The 20,580-nt window shown below is 45.6% G+C and overlaps 1 protein-coding gene across 1 annotated transcript in view; it reads left to right on the forward strand.

The window, feature by feature from the left end:
* GALNTL6 (polypeptide N-acetylgalactosaminyltransferase like 6) overlaps positions 1 to 20,580 on the forward strand; it is a 1,146,418-nt gene that overhangs the window by 1,117,353 nt on the left and 8,485 nt on the right. Inside the window, exons 10-11 of the mRNA XM_065878925.1 lie at positions 2,704 to 2,820; positions 11,811 to 11,960. Coding sequence (XP_065734997.1) covers positions 2,704 to 2,820; positions 11,811 to 11,960 — 267 coding nt within the window. The remainder of the gene's footprint in view (positions 1 to 2,703; positions 2,821 to 11,810; positions 11,961 to 20,580) is intronic.

The raw sequence follows: 20,580 nt of genomic DNA on the forward strand, positions 1-20,580 counted from the left end.
CAACCTAAATGAAAGAAGAATTTGAAAAAGAGGGCTTCCCTGGTGGCGCAGTGGTTGGGAGTCCGCCTGCCGATGCAGAGGACGCGGGTTCGTGCCCCGGTCTGGGAATGATCCCACATGCCGCGGAGCGGCTGGGCCCGTGAGCCATGGCCGCTGGGCCTGCGCGTCGGGAGCCTGTGCTCCGCAACGGGAGAGGCCACGGCAGTGAGAGGCCCGCGTAACACAAAAAAAAAAAAAAAAAAAAAAAAAAAAGAATTTGATACATGTATATGTACAACTGAATCACTTTGCTGTACACCTGAAACTAACACAACATTGTTAATCAACTATACTGCAATATAAAATAAAAAGTTTAAAAATTTTTCTCATTTAAAAAAAAAAAGGAACATTCAAGAGTTTAGAAAACGGTTTTCTCTACCCCTGCTAGAGCCCTTTCACTCTCATAGCATTTAGAAACAGAAAGAGGCTCTCTGACGTCTTTGGTGCAGATCCTCGGGCAGGTCTGGCAGGAACACTGCCCGGCATCCCTGGCTGTTCCAGGTCCTTTCCTTCCCCGAGTCCTTCTCTTCCAAGAGCAGAGCCCGTGTAGCTCGTCCCTCTGCAGCCACGTGGCCATAAACCGATAGCAGCTGCTTTTCCCTCCCGGTGGATCAGAGCTCCTGGACTCAGGAGAGGGAACAAGAATGCCCTGAAGGTGCCTTTAGCATCCACTGACACTGGTTCTCTAAGAAGAGTGAGTCTGTGAATTCAGTGGCCAGGAGTAAAGAGAGAGCTCTGTCCAGAGTTCTCTCGGGCAGCCCTTGGGTGGAGCAGCTTTAGAAACCAACAACCTGGCCCCAGATAAGATCAGACGGGCGCTGATGGATGCTGGCCTCTGGAGAGAGATGCAAGCTCAGACTTCTGCCCCTCAGGGTGCTTCTCTTTCACCAAACAAACTGGATCACACACCTAGGAGCTGAGTCCACAAAAGGCCTATTTTAAGTGTGGCTCCCCAAATTCTACAGTAAAATTGCTCCCTGGCGCTTGACTGAGGAGGTGGAGAAAAGGTGAAGGAAGTGGGAGTGACTGGGGTGCTCACCGACACACCCTAGTTCATCCCCTGTCCTTCAAGATCGTCCATGAGGCTAAGAGGAAAGAGTCAATTCATTTGCAAGAGGGGAGGGGGAGCTTGGGGGCTGGCAAACATTTTCCCTCTTTCAACTTCAAATGTGGAGTCTATGGTGCCCAGGAAAGTGAATAGAAAAGTGCTTGTGTGTGTGTCCACTTACAGTTTGTCCACTTGTTTTTGCAAGAGTGTCCATAGCTCTCCTTGGATTCTCGGAGAGGTCCGCAGGCCAAAGTGGGTTCAGAACTGTTGCCCTGTGTCCTCCATTATTTCACATCCCCTGTCATCGGGGACAGACACCCCGAGAATAGTGGTCCAGTAGCAGAAGACAAACCCCAGCTGTTGCCAAATTCCGTGGATAAGGAAACTGGTATCCACCACGTTGATTCCCTCCTGAATGACACTATACCAGCCTCTACTCCTAAAGGAAGTGGAAATGAAACAGCTCTCTCCACCACACCCCATCCAGGCATCATTTATTCCATTCGTGATACCCAGTACATCACATGACAACCTCCTCTCTGCCTCATCGCCCCATCCCAGGAGGATCAGGCCCCATGCAGGCATCCTTCCATCCTGGAGAGACTCCTTATCTACTCATTCTGGACAAAAGAACCGTGACTAAAACGATCACTTGAGTCCACCCTGTTCTTGTTTCCATTCTTAGTGGTACCTAAAGGGATTATTATAATCCAGGACTCTACAAAGGCATGGAAAGGATTGTGACCCTTGAGCTTATCTAAGCAGACACACCTCAGTAACAAACTATAGACATTGCCCAGCTCTGCAGCTGGATGCGGTTCTGATGCCAACAGGAAGATTGGTGGAAGCTTCACGCGGGAAGATGCGACATGGGGATGTGTCTGCAACCAGACTCTCTCCACTGGTGTTTCTGCTGTTGATATTTTTCACCCTTTTCCCACCCCCAACTGTTCAGTTCTTTACATCCATGTTAACAAAATACTTGCTAAGAATTATGAGTGTTTTTTTCTCATTCTGCAACTTTTCAAAGTCCAGACATGATGTAGAGAAACTTCATCCAGTAAAGGATTCCACCAACGGTACTATCCTTCCTGTTTTGCTAATACTCTAGGATGGCATTAATTTATCATCCAGGAGAAATGTTAAACCAGGATGACAGGTGCAGACAAAGACCATCCCAGGCCGCTGGGGGCGTCAGGTGACCACATACTTACACAGTGATCTCTTCCTCACAGCTTTTATCCGCACCACCTGCCTCATAGCGGGGCTCTCCCAGCTAAGGTAGTGAAGGGAGAAGATGCTCTGAACTACCTGGAAAAGAAAAATCTCCCATCATACAGAAGTCATGGACTCCACGTTCGTGCTCCTGGGTTGTAGCTTCACACACTGCCTGGCTGAGGTTTTGCTGTTCAATCTTCCCATGTTCTTTTACACGTAGACTGGGCAATGTTATAGTTAATCCTCTGATTTCTCTCCATAAATTGCATATAAATTTAAGGCATCATTCAATCATCATGGAATCAAAAAAAAAAAAAATACCGAATCTCCACCAGGATTGTCAGGAACCAGGGGTACAATGAAAAACAGCCCATCGTCATCCTGTCTTCTTTCCACAGCTTCGAAACGTGGCAGCCAATCTCTGCGTGGACAGCAAGCACGGAGCCACAGGGACCGAGCTGAGGCTGGACGTCTGTGTCAAGGACGGTTCTGAGAGGACGTGGTCTCATGAACAGGTGCGTTATGGGGGGAGGGGCTGAGGCAGGCGGGGGGTGGCAGTGTGGGAACAAACCTCTAGGTGGGACCTGGGTGAGGCCCTGAAAGGTCACCACCCAGCTCTGCAGTCAAGGGAATCACTTCACTTCTTTGTTTCCGTTTCTTCTCAGAACAGTCGTGATTGTTAATTGAGATCGTGTATAAAAATATGCTTTAAATAATAGAAAGGGGGACTTCCCTGGTGACGCAGTGGTTAAGCACGCTCCCAATGCAGGGGGCCCGGGTTCGATCCCTGGTCAGGGAACTAGATCCCGCATGCCGCGGAGCAACTCAGAGTTCGCACGCCACAACTAAGGAGCACACGTGCCACAACTAAGGAGCCCACCTGCCGCAACTGAGACCCGGCACAACCAGATAAATAGATAAAATAAATACGAAAAAAAATAAAATAAAAGGGTGGCAAAAGATAGACCATGCTTTTAAAAAACTAATAATAACAGAAAGGGTGGTAGAGATGTTGATTGTGACCCTAGTCTTCTATTGCCTTTCCCAGAATGGCAGTTTTCAAACCACGAAAAGCTTGTAGAGTGCTACGTAACTCTCCCAAGCAAATTTCATGGTTTTACTGAAAGACTCTCGGTTATTCTGTAAGTTTTTGTGACTTTCTCTAATCTTATTTTCCCTCTCTGGCTGTTTACTGAAAAGAATACTTTACATACACCTCTCATCGTAGCAGCAGTTTGTAATCTCCCACACAAAGGATCACTTGGAGGCAATAACTCCCCAGCATGGACTCCAGGGGAGGCTTCAAGACTATTTATTGCTTTTGCTTGAAAAACATTTCAGAGCAATTCAGTTTATTAAGTGAGGTATGATTCCTGACCCTCTTTGAAACACCCTTGAAAGGGGCTTTCCTCACACTGTGTCACCTGTAAAAGAGGAGAGACGGTGGGTAGAATTATGTCTGCCCGTTTTTATTATTTGAATATTAAATTATAAAATATTTCAAATAGGAAACTATAAAAGAATTACGGCACATCCTGGTGTACTCATCACACGGATTGAACGAGTATCTACAGCTACTGCCATATTTCTTAGAAGAAAAAAATGTACAGATACAGTGAAAACCCCTCCGCCCCCCCCCGTCCCTCCCTCTACAAAAGGATACATCTCAAGTTCAAGATCCTACGTCGGGCTTATGCCTTGTCTTCCAGAATTGTCCACAATGCTTCTCTCATGAAAACCAAGACTAGGCAAGCAGTCTCCAGTAAGGCATTAGTTCTCTCCTCCAGCGGTTCCTCAAGTGTCCATCTTTTTTTTTTTTTCAGTACGCGGGCCTCTCACTGTTGTGGCCTCTCCCGTTGCGGAGCACAGGCTCCGGACGCGCAGGCTTAGCGGCCATGGCTCACGGGCCCAGCCACTCCGCGGCATGTGGGATCTTCCCAGACCGGGGCACGAACCCGTGTCCCCTGCATCGGCAGGCGGACTCTCAGCCACTGCGCCACCAGGGAAGCCCTCAAGTGTCCATCTTGAACGTCAAGTCAGTGAAGCTCCCCGTCCCCCAGCCTGGGTTCTCCACGAGTGGTTTGGGTGTGCAGACCCGGCCTGTCGGCCCCTCTCCACCCCCTCTCCACCGAGCATCCCCATCCCTCCGGCCTGCAGTACAGCGCAGAGCCGCTGACTGAGGAAAACAGCAGCAGCAGACCAAGCCCACGGCACAGTCCAGAGTCCACCCAAACAACCCCTAACCCAACACCACCCCTCCCCGGCCGGGAACCGGGCCCCTGTCCTCTTCTCCCGCAGCCTCGTGGTCTTCTAGAAGGATCATGGGCCTTCGGTCAGGCTAACCTAGATCCCAGCCAGTTGAACCTGTGCGTCCTTGTGAAATCGTTATATCTTTCGAGGCCATAGTCCCTCCCCCTTTAAACAGGGACAATAACACCCACCTCACGGACAGGGTTATTGTGAGAATCAATATCATCCGTGATGTCCCAGCATCTTGCACAGGTAGGAGGTGCAGAGCAAATATACTTTGTCTTCTTCCTTCTCACAACCTTCCCCGCAGATCGCTTTATACCAACCCCAAACTAGAAATCTCCTGCCATCCAAGGCAGCTGCCAAACATCGAATACTACGTCTCACTCACTCAAATACACCCTCCACGTGTGGACACATATCAGATGGGTTTTAAGAAGGCCCTGCAGCTCAAGGGTCACTGGGGGGTGTGGAATATCCGTGGAAGCTGACGGCCTACTCCATCCTCTGTCCCTTTCTATAAGCACCACGGGGATGTGACCAGGGCGGTGGACGGTGCCAGCCTGTTTCCCCCAAGAAGCAGTTCAGACTGCAGCCTGGGAACAAAAGAGAAGGCTTCAAGGCCAGTCAGTAAGGCTGGCATCTAGGGTGGGAAAGGATATATTTTTAAAAAGAAAAAGGAGAATGCCATAAGGAAAATCCGTATCTGTTGGGTTAAAGTTCACTCTGCCATCTCTATTCAGCCTAACCAAGAGACATGCCTATCTAGCTGGCTGATACGAAGGATACATACCTGAATGCCTGGATCAGGTGGAACATCTCCATCCCCTGCAATGTGCTAGAATGAAATATGCTCTGGGCTGCAGATTTTGTTTGACGGCTGCACGTAAATATAAAGAGAACCAGCTACACTGCATACATTTAAAATTTTTTGGTTCACTTCCTCCCCGACCCCGCCCCACCCCAAGCTAAACTACAAAAAGCTATGACGTGTAATTCCAGAAACAGTCACCAGAGGGCAGCACTAGACAAGCAGACAACTATCTAAGAGGAACGAAAGTTCGGTTACTACAGCTCGTGAAAGAGATTTCCAGCCTCTAGACACTTCTGAAAACGGGGCAATGCAACAAGGTTGAAAGGAGGTTAAGTCGATCATATCTGAAACACGTATCACCGTATACTGATGTGGAGGTTCAGTCATCACAAGCTGCTTCGTCTTCCGGTAGTTAACTGTTCGCTTTTTTTGATACATTACTCAATGACTTCTAAAAATTAGGACTCATTCTTCTACATTTAGATCAAAATTCCCAGAGGAGAAAAGAATATCAGGACAGGAAAATGATAGGCACTCTTTCTGATTTAAAAGCATTCAAAGAACACGAAAGGGGCACTTATTAGAGCTGGAATGATTTTTTTTTAATGGCAAAGATAAAACACAAATGAATAAACAAAATAGTTCGGTGGGGAGTTAAAGAGAGTCTCTGGAAGCACCTGGTAAGAAAATGGCTTTTGTCACAGAAGAGGGGGATGACTGAGGCTTCCCTGCAGGAAGGGAGAGTGCGGTTCATTTTCCAGCCCTCTGTCGAGGCATCACTGCAGCTCCGAGAGCTGGCTCTCAGTTTCCTATGGGAACCAAGAAAGAAAAGAAGAAAAAGGCCTTCATAGGACTGTGAGGTCTGTAAAGAGCACTCCCCATGTGCCGTTAGGAGTCTGATGGAAAGGCGGGGCGTGGGGAGTCTTTGGTGCCAGGGGGCAGCCCTGACCTGTGCTGGGAGGAAGCCTGCAGGGGAGTCTCCGTCCTGCTGAGGACGCTGCCCTGCCCAGAGCTGGACAGAGATGTGCAGAGATGGAGGCGGACCAGTGCACCTGGTACAGGACAGCTGATGGATACGCAGTGTCAGCCTCAGGACCGAGGATGCCAAACCACAAGGAGAAACATGCAGTAGCTCAGACCTCTACCAACCACACGCCAATGCGATAAAATCTAACTAATCACAGAGAGAAAAATAGTTTCCATCTTCTCAGGTCAGGTAGCAACATTGAGATAATAAATTTACGTGCAGCAGCGAGGCTTGTGAGCTTGTTCGTATAACACAATACAGACTCAGGCAATGTTACACACACCGAGAAGTACGACTTACGTATCAGTCCGAATCCGTTTTAAAGTGTCACTTCAAAGAGGAAAGTGGAGAAATGAACATCGATTTACTCCAAGGCTGAGGAATTTGAGGCTGAAAAAAAAACAGGAGGTATTGTGCAGGGAACCCGAATAAAATCTGAATACTTCTTGTCAGCGAGGAGCGGCCCAAGGGTTTGCAAACCATCAAATACATGCGTGATGTCTGTCAGTTTCTGCTTTGACACGATTGCACGGGGGCACGTGGGCCTAAGGAATGAGACGCTCGGTGCCTGATTGGTTCCTCACTACCATTAGGATAAGCTATGTGGCAGGAGACAGCGTTTCAAAGACACGAGAGAGAAAAATCTTAGCTAATGGCAGGTGCAGAAGAATAAAGCCGTTTATGTAATCCAAAGACGCGTCTCCCGGGACGCAGGAAAGTAAGCACCAGGTGATAATAATAATACTAATGGCTCCAACACTGAAGCCTACAAGCTGATGATCAGCCTGCACAGCTGAAAATGATTACTGCACCCTAATAACAAGCCTGGAAACAAGAACTAAAAGTCACCCGAGGGTGCCCTGAGATGTAATTGTCACAGCAGATGAATAAATCAGCTGAGAGACGAATGTGCCCGTTTGCTTTCACGCAGGTATTCTTTTGGACTTGACTGATCTATTTAATAAAAAGTAAAGAAAGGAAACAGAAAGAAAGTAAAAAGTAAGAGAAGTCTGTCTACAGAGGCGTACACAAGCCTGGACTCCTGAAGTGTGCCGGTGGCCTGTCCTTGCACTTCTGCAGGCCAATTGTCCCCAGCTGGGTGATGATGACAGAGCCTTTCAGCTCTGGCTTCTACATGTATAAAAACCAAAAAGAGGAAAAGAGACAAAGCAGAAAATCGATAAACCCTCAAGGCCACCGGTTCCGGCGCGGGTTGCACAGCTTATAGTACCAAGGGGTTGTGATATTTAAATAACGTAAAGATTTAAGCAATGACAGGTGTACAGGCCAGGAAATTTTTATTCTAATAATAGGTAACTGAGCCTAGAATCATTGAAATTGAAGGCTCAAAAAAATTATTGTTGTAATTAGACACAAACAACACAAATTCATTAGAGAACCTGAAAAGACTAATTTTTAGTTCCTGTTGACAGTTATCCCAATGCCATTTCTGTTAATATAATGAGTGCGAGTTTTTACTTGTTCAATAGAAATTTCATTGGACATTAATTAAATGTCATGAATTGTTCTGGGTGCTGGAAACACAAAGATGAAGCAGATGTGGATCCTGCCATTACGGGTCTCGCGGTCTAGTGAGGGATACAGAAACGTAATCGGATAATCATGAGAAATAAGGTGGGGGATGGGAAGGAGGGGTTCAAAGAGAAGGCTTCTTAGCGAGTGGACGCCTGAACTTAACCTTCAAGGACTGCTGAGCAGTAACTAGGTTGGCCGGTGAATGTGGGCCTTCCAACCAGAGGGGCTGCTGTGAACAAAGTCACCGAAGGGGAAACACATACCACCTGATTAGTGCAAGGAACTACAGTTTTTTAAAACTGCGGTATAATTCACATACAGTTTTGTATGAGTTGCAGTAATACAACATATTGACTCGATATTTGTATCTATTGTGAAATGATCGCCCCAGTAAGTCTAGTTAACATTCGTCACCAAACATACAGAATTTTTCTCCTGTGATGAGAACTTTTAATATCTACTCTCTTAGCAACTTATAAATCTTATATTGTTGATAGAACATAAACTAAAGGGAAAGGGATGCAGCTGAAAAACACGGCAAAGTCCAGATCGTGGAAAGTTCTTTATGTGTTAAAGAGTCTGAACTTCATTCTCTAAGGGTTATGTGAAAATATGGTGAGATTTCAGGTTAAGAGGTAACATGGTCATATGGGTATTTTAAAGTCTAATTCGAAAAGATACATGCACCCCAATGTTCACTGCAGAAGTATTTACGATAGCCAAGACATGGAAGCAACCTAAGTGTCCATCGACAGAGGAATGGATAAACAAGATGTGGTACATATATACAATGGAATACTACTCAGCCATAAAAAAAAGAATGAAATAATGCCTTTTGCAGCAACATGGATGGACCTGGAGATTATCATACTAAGTGAAGTAAGCCAGAGAAAGACAAATATCATATGATATCGCTTATATGTGGAATCTAAAAAAAGGATACAAATGAACCTAGGTACAAACAGAGACAGACCCACAGACATAGAAAACAAACTTATGGTACCAAAGGGGAAAGGCAGGGGAGGGATAAATTAGGAGTATGGAATTAACATACACACACTACTATATATAAAATAGCTAACCAACAGGGAACTATACTCAATATTTTATAATAACCTATAAGGGAAAAGAATCTGAAAAAGAATAGATATATATGTATAAATGAATCACCATGCTTTACACCTGAAACTAACACAAAGTTGTAAATCAGCTATACTTCAATTTAGCAGAAAACGATATGAAGGAACCAGAAGAGGAAGGTGGGAAAGAAAGCAATTAGAAGGTCATTTCAAGAGTCCAGACAAGAAACATTGAGAGCAAAGGTGGTGGAGACAGAGGGGAAGGGACCACTTCCTTTAATACTTAGAAGACAAAAGTGGTGAGACTTGGTGATGGAGTAGATGAAGATGATGAGGGAGACCAAGGACATAAAGACAAAGGACGCCCAGGTTTAGAAGCTAAAGATGTGACCAACTAAAACAAAACACAGGAGCAGAAACAGGTTTAGAAGGGAAGGAAGTCAATGGAACTCAGGATGTGGTGACTCTGAGATGTCCACAGGACACATAGGAGGGAAATCCTACACAGGGTTGGACGTAACACAGATGATGAGTTATCCACGTGCCAGCGAGAGTTAAACTGAGCATGTGTGAGACCAACCAGGGAAGGTGCAAGGATGGGATCCGAGGAACCCTGAGCTGGACCTACATTGAAGGGATAGATAGAAACGGGATACGGGCAGGGCAGAGTTCTAGGATAACACAGGAGCACAGTATCTCAAAAACCAAGGGAGCGGTAGGTCCCGATTTGAAGGGAGTGATCAAAACCAGAAATAGCTGAACAGACACTTTTCCTTGAGAAATGACTCCCCTGCATAGGGTTTGAATGAATCTAAAAATGCCTCAGGGGCTTCCCTGGTGGTGCAGTGGTTGAGAGTTCACCTGCCGGTACAGGGGACACAGGTTTGTGCCCCGGTCCGGGAAGATCCCACATGCCGTGGAGCGGCTGGACCCGTGAGCCATGGCCGCTGCGCCTGCGCGTCCGGAGCCTGTGCTCCGCAACGGGAGAGGCCATAGCAGTGAGAGGCCCGCGTACCGCAAAAAAAAAAAAAAAAAAAAAAAAAAAAAGATAAAAAGTCCACAATCAGTCCTCAGTCCACAGTCATATTAAAACAATAACAATGAATCTAGGGAAAGAGACCACACAATTCCTCTTCATGAATCTATTTCAAATGCCTTACCGAAAACACCTTCCTCTATTTAAAATATCCTATTTTGTCGTGTCTCCCAGGGAAACAGAATGCAATCTCTTGCCACAACTCAGACGGTAGGCTTCACGTGTTTGATTTAGATGAGTTCTTTCCGATTTTCTTCAGACCACTTAACCCAGCTTTTTCAAGTTTTCTGCAGTTTCCCCACCATTTAACTGTTTTTGTTAGCCATCCCTGGAATTTTGCCAGATTCTCTGCATTTTCTTACCCAGGTAGGACCCCCAAATTGCGGTAATCTGCAGCTTGACAGACAGAGCCGAGTGTATTGTCTGCTTATAGCTCAGTACTGTGCTTGCTTTTTACGTCCACAGAGTCTCCTGACATTGAGATGTTAGACTTGGAAGAAATCCTAGGGCTGATCTAGTCCATTTTCCCACTTACTTAAGGATTTCTCGTACTGAACCCCTCAAATGGTTCTCCAGCTCAAACTCCAAAAAATACCCTTTCCTTACAGAAGTGTTGCTTTTTCAATTTAATACATTGTAAAATCAATTAAGTGCATCCATAAGTCACATTTTTAAAATAATAGAGTGGGGACTTCCCTGGTGGTGCAGTGGTTAAGAATCCGCCTGCCAATGCAAGGGAGGTGGGTTCGATCCCTGGTCCAGGAAGATCCCACATGCTGCAGAGCAACTAAGCTCGCGAGCCACAACTCCTGAGCCCACGTGCCACAACTACGGAAGCCCACGCACCTACAGCCCGTGCTCCACAACAAGAGAAGCCACTGCAATGAGAAGCCACCGCAATGAGAAGCCTGCACACCACAACGAAGAGTAGCCCCCCCCCACCGGCTCGCCGCCACTAGAGAAAGCCGGCGCACAGCAACGAAGATCCAACGCAGCCAAAAATAAACATATTAATTAAATTAAATTAAAAATAAAATAAAATAATAGAATGGATGGATGGAATAGAATAGACTAAGACAGGAAAAGTTTGGATGGAATATCAGAGTCTATTAAGTGCACTGAGGACAAATATTTCACGAAATTTCCATTTTCGGTTGGGGGAAAGGGGATCTATGTGTGTTTGCAAACTGTATCTCTTACTGGGAGTCACAGTCCAGAACTTTCTACACTGCCCGGCAGGATTACTCTTACCAACTCCAGGAAACCAATTTGCCTATTCTTTACTTCATCAAGCTTAGCTTTCACTTAAATCAAAATTTTCAAGTTGCTGGCATCCATCCAGTTCAACCCTACTCCTGGTCTTTTCTCAGTTAATCTGCTCAGTTTAGGCTAACTGTGTAACATTTAACCCACTGATTTTTTTTTATCTAAATGAAGAAGGTAAAGAACGTAATTTAAAAGTTTCTCCCCTCTTTCTGTCCCTCTGTCTCCCTCTGTCTGTCTGTCTGTCTCTCTGTCTGTCTATCTAACCGGAAACACTTCATTTGCTTCTTTGGCCAGGCTGGGCCAAAAGTGCTTCTGGTGTTGCTACAGGGCATTAGCATCCATGCCTTTTTCAGTGCCCCTCTCATGCTGAGACACAGTTCTTTTCTTGTAAATCACGAAGCAGGAGTTCTTCGCAGCTAAAAGACATACCTCCCCCTGCTTCCTAATCTCTCCAAATTCAACTCACCGTAGCTTTTCTGCTATTGTTGCTTTGCTAGCTCTTCACCTTTGGTTGGAGAGAAGATATTCGGCCTGGTGAGCCCCTGCACACCCGAAAATTCTGCTTCGACGCCATCTCCCATAGCAGCCCGGTCACTCTGTATGACTGTCACGGCATGAAAGGGAACCAGCTCTGGGGACATCGAAAGGTAAGGGCCAGCTCGCCGCGGGCAGCGAGCTCTCCAACTGCCCTGCTTAAGGTTTTCTGACGCAAAGGTTTTTGGTTTTAACGCATCGTTTTGATTTAAATTGTTACCTGGCCATTCGGTTCATGCATTTGGAGACCACAGCAAAGATGAGGGGAAAGACAAGAGTGTGTAGGAAGGGGCATTGCTTTGGCTTTGCTGGCCACGTGGACACCCAGCACAGTCAGTTTCGACTTCACATGGCTTTGAGCCAGGACACTAGCCCTACACGGGAAGGGCCTGGTCTCAACCCAGATGGCTCCCAAACGCAGAAGCCATATGCTCTGCAGACAAATGTGCACATGTAGAGTTTTTCACGACACCAATTCACACACACACAGATTAACACATCTCTTTACTTCTTATGCATCTCAGGCTCATTCGCTTGGGAGCTCTTTGGGTTAAGACAATTACATTTACACAAATACTAATATATTCACGTAGATCTAATTGTTGCAACCTTTATATAGAAAGACCCATTTTTAATCTGGCCAAAATCCTGCCCAAGTATAACAAAGGAGAACTTACTTGGGGAATTTAAAAGTTTAAAGAATTAGAAGGGTAACATTTATTGCTAGAAAAAATAGTTCAAAACTAAATATAAAATCATATTTTATTGAGTTGAGCATTTAAGTAAAGAATAAAGAGCAATTAAATATTTTAAAGTATTTTCATTAAGTTATCTTTTGATAGCTTTTTAGAATACAATTTTTTTCTCAGCTTCTTTGGTTTCTAAGGCAGGACTCGGCTCTCAATTAGCAAGAACTCATAAGTTCCCTTCTGCCCCTCAAGTTTGTAGAATTGCTAGGGGCCTCCCCAGCCAGGTGGAAGACGCCCTCTGTTTGCCTTTTCACACTCTGGAATGATTCAGCCTCACCCCAGACTGTAAGGAAAATGTCCCACCCACCACTTGAATCCGGAGTGTTGGCCAGCCTTGGCTGAGGTAAAGTCAGTATCCCCTGAAATCACAGAGAGCTGAAGGGGAAGGTCTGCAGAGAATCAATATGGGGACCACTGGTTTTGATACCTGTTCCCTCACTTAGTAAGCTTTCTGGCATCTACCTCTTAGAGGTGGGCACCGAAAATTACACTCAAAGGCAGACTCATTTGTACAAGTTTATTCCGCACACTGCCACCCACCCCTGCCAACATCTGGCAGGTTGTGGAAAAAGTACAAAACACCAGTTGTTATATCCTCTTAAAAAACAATTTAAAATTAAAAGAGCTAATAAGAAGATGGCATCCGATATGATACGGGGTGATGGGGGGAAATCAGACAAGAGGAAAACCTCCCTGTTTTCCTTGTGAGATATATCAGAAATGATTAATCTTGTCAAACCCCTTTGCTATTCAATATAGTACAGTCCGTGTGTGGTGCCATAAAGTGTTTTGTTTTGTTTCGTTTTGTCTTGATGGTTATATGCTGACCGTTAGGAAGTTGCTTTCAGGGCACACGGATAAAATACCTGATCTGCCATTTGCCTCGTGTACTGTTGGTCCCCACGGAGCGGACCGTTTCTCATCACTGCTTACAGCATGAGAGACAAAACACTCCATAATGCCCAGTTAAGCCAAGAAAGTGCAGGGACCCGCCAGGCATAACTGTGCTGGGCTCTTTCCTCAGACCTGGCCTCACGTGACTCTGGTTACGCTCACCGGTTAGTTATACAGCAAGCACGATGTATACGTCATCGGGAACCTGGCCAAGGCCTAAAATGGAAAGTTTCTGAAACAGCTCATCTGAGGTGATGATTCAGGCCTGTTCAAATGTACCTGTTTGAGAAAGTCCCTTGTCTATTCCAAGGGCTCTTCCTGAGTCACAGAGCGAGAAGTCCCTCTGGTGGGTGTTGCCTTGTCTGTTTGGAGGCATTACTTGGCCCTCGGGGCTTTGGACAGCTTAGCAATCTTCGGAGTTGGCTTTGGGGTTGCCCTTTGTATCAGCACACTGACAAATCCACGTGGATCCCTGAGACTCTGCTGACTGCCTAAAGGACCCCCGTGGGGCATGTCTTAGGCTCCGTCCTCCTCATACTCCAGCTCGTGAGGATGCTCAGAGCTAGTGCCTTACACACCTCACAACCAACCACCTGGGCCTGTCACGTACGATCCACAGAGGAAGAAACAGATTTGGGGCCAAGCCAGCATTCAAGCGCAGGTGCACCTGGCCTTGAAGTCTCTCCTCTTTCCTGCACCCTTAAGCAATCTGACCAATATTCCCAGGGGGGAGTCCTGAAGCCTGTTGGATTCTGCATCACCAAGACCAGACAAGCGCTTCTCCCAGGCGCACAGAGATTTCCAGAATTGAGTAGCGGCTGCCGGCGACCTGCCTGAGTGGGGAAGGGCGCTGTCGGCCCCATTTTCTGACCTCTCAGCACCCATCAGCTCTCAGATCTTGTTGGCCTTTTTCTTTTCTTTTCAAGAAGATTTTCCCCTTTTCCCCCAGCTTTACTGAGATATAATTGACACCCAACATTTTGTAAGTTTAAGATATACAACGTAACGATGTGATACACCTATGAACTGAGAAATGATGACCACAACAGGTATAGTTAACAAATGTATCACTGTACAGGGTTCTGGGTGTGTGTGTGTGTGTGTGTGTGTGTGTGTGTGTGTGTGTGCACGTGTGTAGAACTGTTAAGATCTACTCTCTTAGCAGCTTTCAAGTACACGAAACAGAGTTATTCACTGTAGTCCACATGCTGTGTATTACAGCCCCAGAAACTTACCCAGCTTAGAAGTGGACTACCCTCCCTGACCCTCCGCCCCCTTGCTCTCAGTTATTTTTCTATGTGGCTCTTTGCCACCACGAGAAAAGGAAGGAATCCCTATCCTAGGGTCGTGTAACTAGGCTCCTGCCCAGCCATCTCCCCTCGTTAGCAGGTACCCAGGGTGAGAAATCCCATTTTCGGTTTCTTTCGCCACCAGGGGGACCCCGGCTACAAGAACAATGATTTGCAGAAGCGACCTCAGTAAAAATATTCAAATCACCAGCCGACACTCAAAACGACGTCTGAAACAAGAAACTGTCCCGCTGCCTCCTTAACCCCCTACATCTAGTTGGTCTCTAAGACGTGTGAACCCCTCCCTCTCCTTGCCGTCCCTGTGGCCGCAGCCCCGACTGCAGCCCTTCCCAGTCTCAGTCCCGGATTACCGCAAAGGCTCCTTTAAAGGGCCACCCTGCCTCCACCCTCCCCCCACCCCCCAGCCCACCTTCCATCCTCACATCCACAGGAGCTGGTCATTGCATCCCTCTGGTTTATACGTTACTTGGTTTCCCACCGAGAAGATGAAGTGCCTTCTCCCAAATTCTCATCCTGCCTCTTCACAGTCTGGTCAACGTCACAGTGGCTTGTCTGGCCCAAGACATTCTAATTCATCTTGGAACTGTAATGTGATCTTGAGTGAGTGATTTCACATGTGTGATTTTCAACTTCCACGTCAATAAAACAGAGACAGTAATTCAGTGAGATAAACTGTGGAAAACTTCCAGCAAGGTTTCTGACCATATGATCGAATTTCCATCCATGTGGGTGACAAGTACACTTTTTACACTGGGAATAGTGGTGAGTTATATGCTGCTGTGTAGCAATCTATGCTAAGAAATATTAACTACTGTTATCCCCCCAGATCAAGAGCTATCTCCCATGTTCTTTTCTAGTGAGGAAACATTTTTATGGGAGTATAACATATATCTTCATTGGGGTTTCCCCAGATGTAGGCCCTGAAGTGAGAATTTGAGTGCGAGTGGTTTATCTGGGAGATGCCCGCCCCCCTCCAAGATCATGGCAGAGAGTAGGGAAGTGAAACAGGGAAGGGAACCAATACAGGGCCTCTGATAAAGCAAGTACCAGCATGGGCAAGGGGAGACCAAGCCCACCGACACCTCTGCAATGGTCTACAACACATACCGACAGGAAGGAGGTTGGGATATTTAAACACCACCACAGTCAGTCTTGGCTTACGGCTGCTCCTGGGGGGTGTTTATTCCTGACACCTCTGGGCGGCTGCTCTTACAGACGGAGCTGTTCTAGAGCCCAGAGAACTGAGGCCCTAGAGCAAGATTCAGGGGCCAGCTTAAGGAGGTCAGGTCAGCAGGCACTGAAATCCTGGGGCCTGAAGAACTGTGGGCAGACGCTGCCTGAGAACCCAGACCTTCCCATCTTCACCAACACCTGGCACGTTGGTTTCTTTTTCTTTTCCTTTTTCCGTTCTGTGGTTGTAGAGTGAGATCACATGTCTGTTAGCCTTTTTGGAGATCTTCTTTGAGAAGGACCTGTTCAAGTCTGTTGACCGTGTTTTAACGTGGGTTGTCTGACTTTGTTTTTTCTTTTCTTTTCTTTTCATTTTCTTTTTCTTTTTTTTTTTTTTTTTACAGATTTTGAAGAGTTTTTGGTATATCTAGGTATAGTGCTTCGTCGGTTTTTTGTAAATATCTTACTCCAGTCAGTTTCTGGCCTTTTCTCTCTCCTTGATGAAGAGCTGTTCTTTTCCGATTAGTGTTTTCCGTGTCCTGTTTAGGAAATCTTTGCCCACACCAAAGTCAAGAAGGTAGTATTCTAAGTCATCTTTGGAAGCTTTGTTGTTGAATCTTCTGCATTGTGGTATATATTCCCTGGAATAGTTTTTGTTTACAATGTAAAATGGGGCTGTTTTTTTCATATTTATATTCGACTGGTCAATCATCATTTACTTTAAAAAAAATCAGTTTTCCCACTGCAGGGAAGTAGCACCCTTGTCATAAGTTGAGGGGCCTTATATGCATGGTCTATTTATGAATCCTCAAGTTTCTAACCCTCTGACTAATAAGTCTTAGCCATACAGAAAGTAAACTGATAGACAAACTTAACCTAATAAGAACCAAAACCCCATAACATCAGTCTTAGTGGTGAAATGTTTCAACTTCCCTCTGGAGACCGGGAATAAAATATAACGTCTGCTACCGTCACTTCTATTCAACATTGCACAGGGGGGCCTTCCCAGAGCCATCAGGCAAGATAAAGAAATTAAAAGGTCTAAGAAACAGAAAGGAAGAAATAAAACTGTCTACTCACAGACGACATAGTTGTGTCCATAAAAAAATCCAAAGGTTATACATCTAAACTATTAAAGTTAGTAAGTACATTCAGCACAGTCCTGGATAGAAAGTAAATATAAGACAGTCAAGTGTCTGCATGCCAGCAACAAAAAACTGGAAAATGAAATGCTAAACTTATTCCATTTGATCACCACAAAAAGTATCAAATAATTAGGAATAACTGTCACAACAGATGCACAAGGCCTTTATACAGAAAACTACGAAACATCACTAAGAGGAACTTCTCAAACTACAAAGGAAAGCTAGCATGTTCAAGGATAAGAAGACAATATGGTGAAGGTACCAGTTCTCAAGCAGGTGTTTACATTTCATGCAAAACCAATCACATCCCAGCAGGTTTATTTGTGGAAATTGATGAGCTGATTCTGAAATGTACATGGAAATGAAAGGGCCAAGAAGAGCCAAGAAAAAGTTGAAGAAGAAAAAAAACAAGCATCAAACACTATAAAAGTGCCAGGTACCCAAACATCGCAAAAATGCAATTATTAGTGTAGTGTGCTGTTGGCATAAGGATAGACTGATGCTCTAGAAAGAGAAGCCCGGGTATTGGTATTTTTTAAAAGCTCCTAAAAGGTTCTGATGGGCAGCCAGAAAGAGAATCACTTTTCTAGTTCCAGTTTTTACCTACTTTCCCTACCCTACTCTTCCCTCCTACTGTAGTTGGAATTGCCCCTCTGCTTGTATTCCTATAGCATTTTGTTCCCTCCTTTGTACTTAGAACATTGTATTATGCATGGTTAGTCTCCCCTTATAGATGTTAACTATCTGAGGGCAGGAAGTTTTTCTTGTATTTCTGTATGGCCTGCCTAATATCTACCACGTAGACGTTCGTAAATAAGTATTCATTAAATGGGCTCAATTACTGATGCGATCCCCTCCAGGAACCCCAAGCCGTGCTGGATAAAACTTAGCACATCTTTTGGTCTCAGAACCACGTTCACAGCCTCCCCAAAGTCCAAAAGTGAAAGGTTTACATCACTTTTCTGAGTTGCTCTCTGGGGTGTCCTTATAGTTTAACTTCCATAAGAAAGGGCTTAAAAATAACATCAAACAGGAAAATACAGATAAAAAGACACCTGTCAGGCTAAACTGATAACAGTGAAACAGTCACAGTACTTTAAAAAGTGAATGGGTGGAATTCTTGGCATGTGCCCACATCTGACTATTTATGGTACCTTATGTTACGTGCCAGGGCTTTAGCTTCTCAGCTCATAAAATCCTGCTGGTCCACAAAGATGCCAGATGGATGGCCACAAGGTTGTTATTTTTAAATCATTCCGGTTTGGTATTGATTTAGGACCTAAAATGAGGAAACAGAGTTTAATTGAAAGGCGTGAAATTCGACTCTGGTTCTGATAAATGAAGCCCCGCTGCAAAATCCGGGACTTGTGGTCATGCTTAGAGAGACACACTATCCCTGATCAGCCCCTTCGTTTCTGGACAGTCCCAAGTATTAGAAAGCTCTAAGACTTTTGGTACCACACAGATTAAGTTTCATCCATTTTGGCCAAGACAGATTCCAGATCCTTGAACAATGCTGGTCTGATCTTTACTCCTTACTTCCAGTTACATGGCCCAACTTCCTAACACTGCTCTTCAGATAACTTCATTGGGACCTACCTCAGCCTCCTGGACACAGATTCTTAACACACTCCAGATGGTCCTAGAGGGTGGCGTGATGCCCCAAAGGGAACACAGTATGCTAGGTGTGTTTAACCAAAGAACAGAATGGGTTTCTAGCACCCCTTTGTTATGAGCAGTATATGCCTGTTGAATTAGCTTGAGTTGATCGCTTTTCTGCCTTAACTTCACATACTTGGCCTCTTAATGAGCTTTCAGTATTAAAAAAACCACTCTTGCTTTGCTACACAGATACGTCTCTGTAGTCGTCTACCTGTACAGTTCACCTTTATTTTTTTTTGTGTGTTACGCGGGCCTCTCACTGTTGTGGCCTCTCTCCCGTTGCGGAGCACAGGCTCCGGACGCGCAGGCTCAGCGGCCATGGCTCACGGGCCCAGCCGCTCCGCGGCATGTGGGATCTTCGCGGACCGGGGCACGAACCCGTGTCCCCTGCGTCGGCAGGCGGACTCTCAACCACTGCACCACCAGGGAAGCCCCAGTTCACCTTTTATACTTGGGTAGCCATCCATTGGTTTCTATTAAATTCTCCCTCACGAGATTTACCCCAGCCTGGATTTCGACTCTTTGATCCAGCTTATTACCAGGTGAACTAGTTTTACTCCAGCCGTGAGTTAGGGCAAAGCAACGTGCACTCAGTCCCTCATCTAAGCTGTTGATCCCAATGAACAAGGCCCAGAACCGAGCCCTCCATCCTGTGATAGAGGAGACATTGGCCCATCGGGTGCAGTTACTCAACCAGATACAAACTCACCTAATGGTGAATTATCTTCTAGCCCATATTTCTCCAGCTTACCCATAGGAAAACAAAGGGGGATTTTTAATCATCTTGCTGAAAACCAGATGCACAATGTCTACATCATACCCTATACTCTGAAAATACACAATAGGAGACATGAGCATTGTACCCTGAGAAATTCTGATCTTCAGTGCAACTTGACAATTCAAAGATGAGGGAGGTTAACTCCCGGGACGGGAGTACATTACACCCCTGCAAAGAAGCTATATTTTCAGCAGTGTTGCCTTCGCATTCTGTTTCTGTGTGTCTAATCCGGCTGAAGTCACTTTGTCATCACGTCCTTTTAACTTTTGCCATATCTGGGTACCTTAGCCATATCCCTGGGGCTTACCATTTTACCTAACGGGCCGCACTGCCACCCTCTGGTCACTAGTAAAAAGATTTCATCACGATCTATCTCAGGCTCTAACATATGGACAGAGACTTCCTGAACTGAAGGCCTGTCAAGATGGAGACTGTCGAACTTTAAAGGATCTGGCTAATCGGAACTATACACATTTGAAATTAGTATTTGCTAAGGAGGACACTTCTTCCTTGCTGAGCATGTGTGGGTCTAGAGCAGGACTGCTAGTTGGCTCGGCTAAGAAGGAGGTGAGGGCCTTCCCTGGCGGTCCAGTGGTTAAGACTCCACGCTTCCAATGCAAGGGGTGAGGGTTCGATCCCTGGTCAGGGAACTGAGATCTCACATGCTGTGCAGCATGGCCAAAAAATTTCAAAAAGAAGAAGAAGATGACGGGGGTGAGACAGGCTGAGGCTGAGAGCACAGGGGCTAGACCCTGAGGGACCTGGGATTTGAGTTCTGGCTCCGCGGTGGTCCTAGCTCTGGGATCTTGGGAAATTTCCTTACTCTGTGCTTCTGTTTCTTCATTTATCAAATGGCGATAATAACAGTATCTACCTTAGAAGATTATCGTGATGATGAAATAAAAGCTAAATGCACCTAGGACACGGCACTTAATAAGAGTTCAATGAGTGTCAGCTATTAGGTGCCCAAGAAACTTCTCCTGATTTGACTTTAGCTCTCCTAGTAAGTTTACATAGAGGAAACG

This window comes from Phocoena phocoena, chromosome 6 (assembly GCF_963924675.1).
Source record: "Phocoena phocoena chromosome 6, mPhoPho1.1, whole genome shotgun sequence".
In the NCBI taxonomy this organism is placed as follows: Eukaryota; Metazoa; Chordata; class Mammalia; order Artiodactyla; family Phocoenidae; genus Phocoena; species Phocoena phocoena.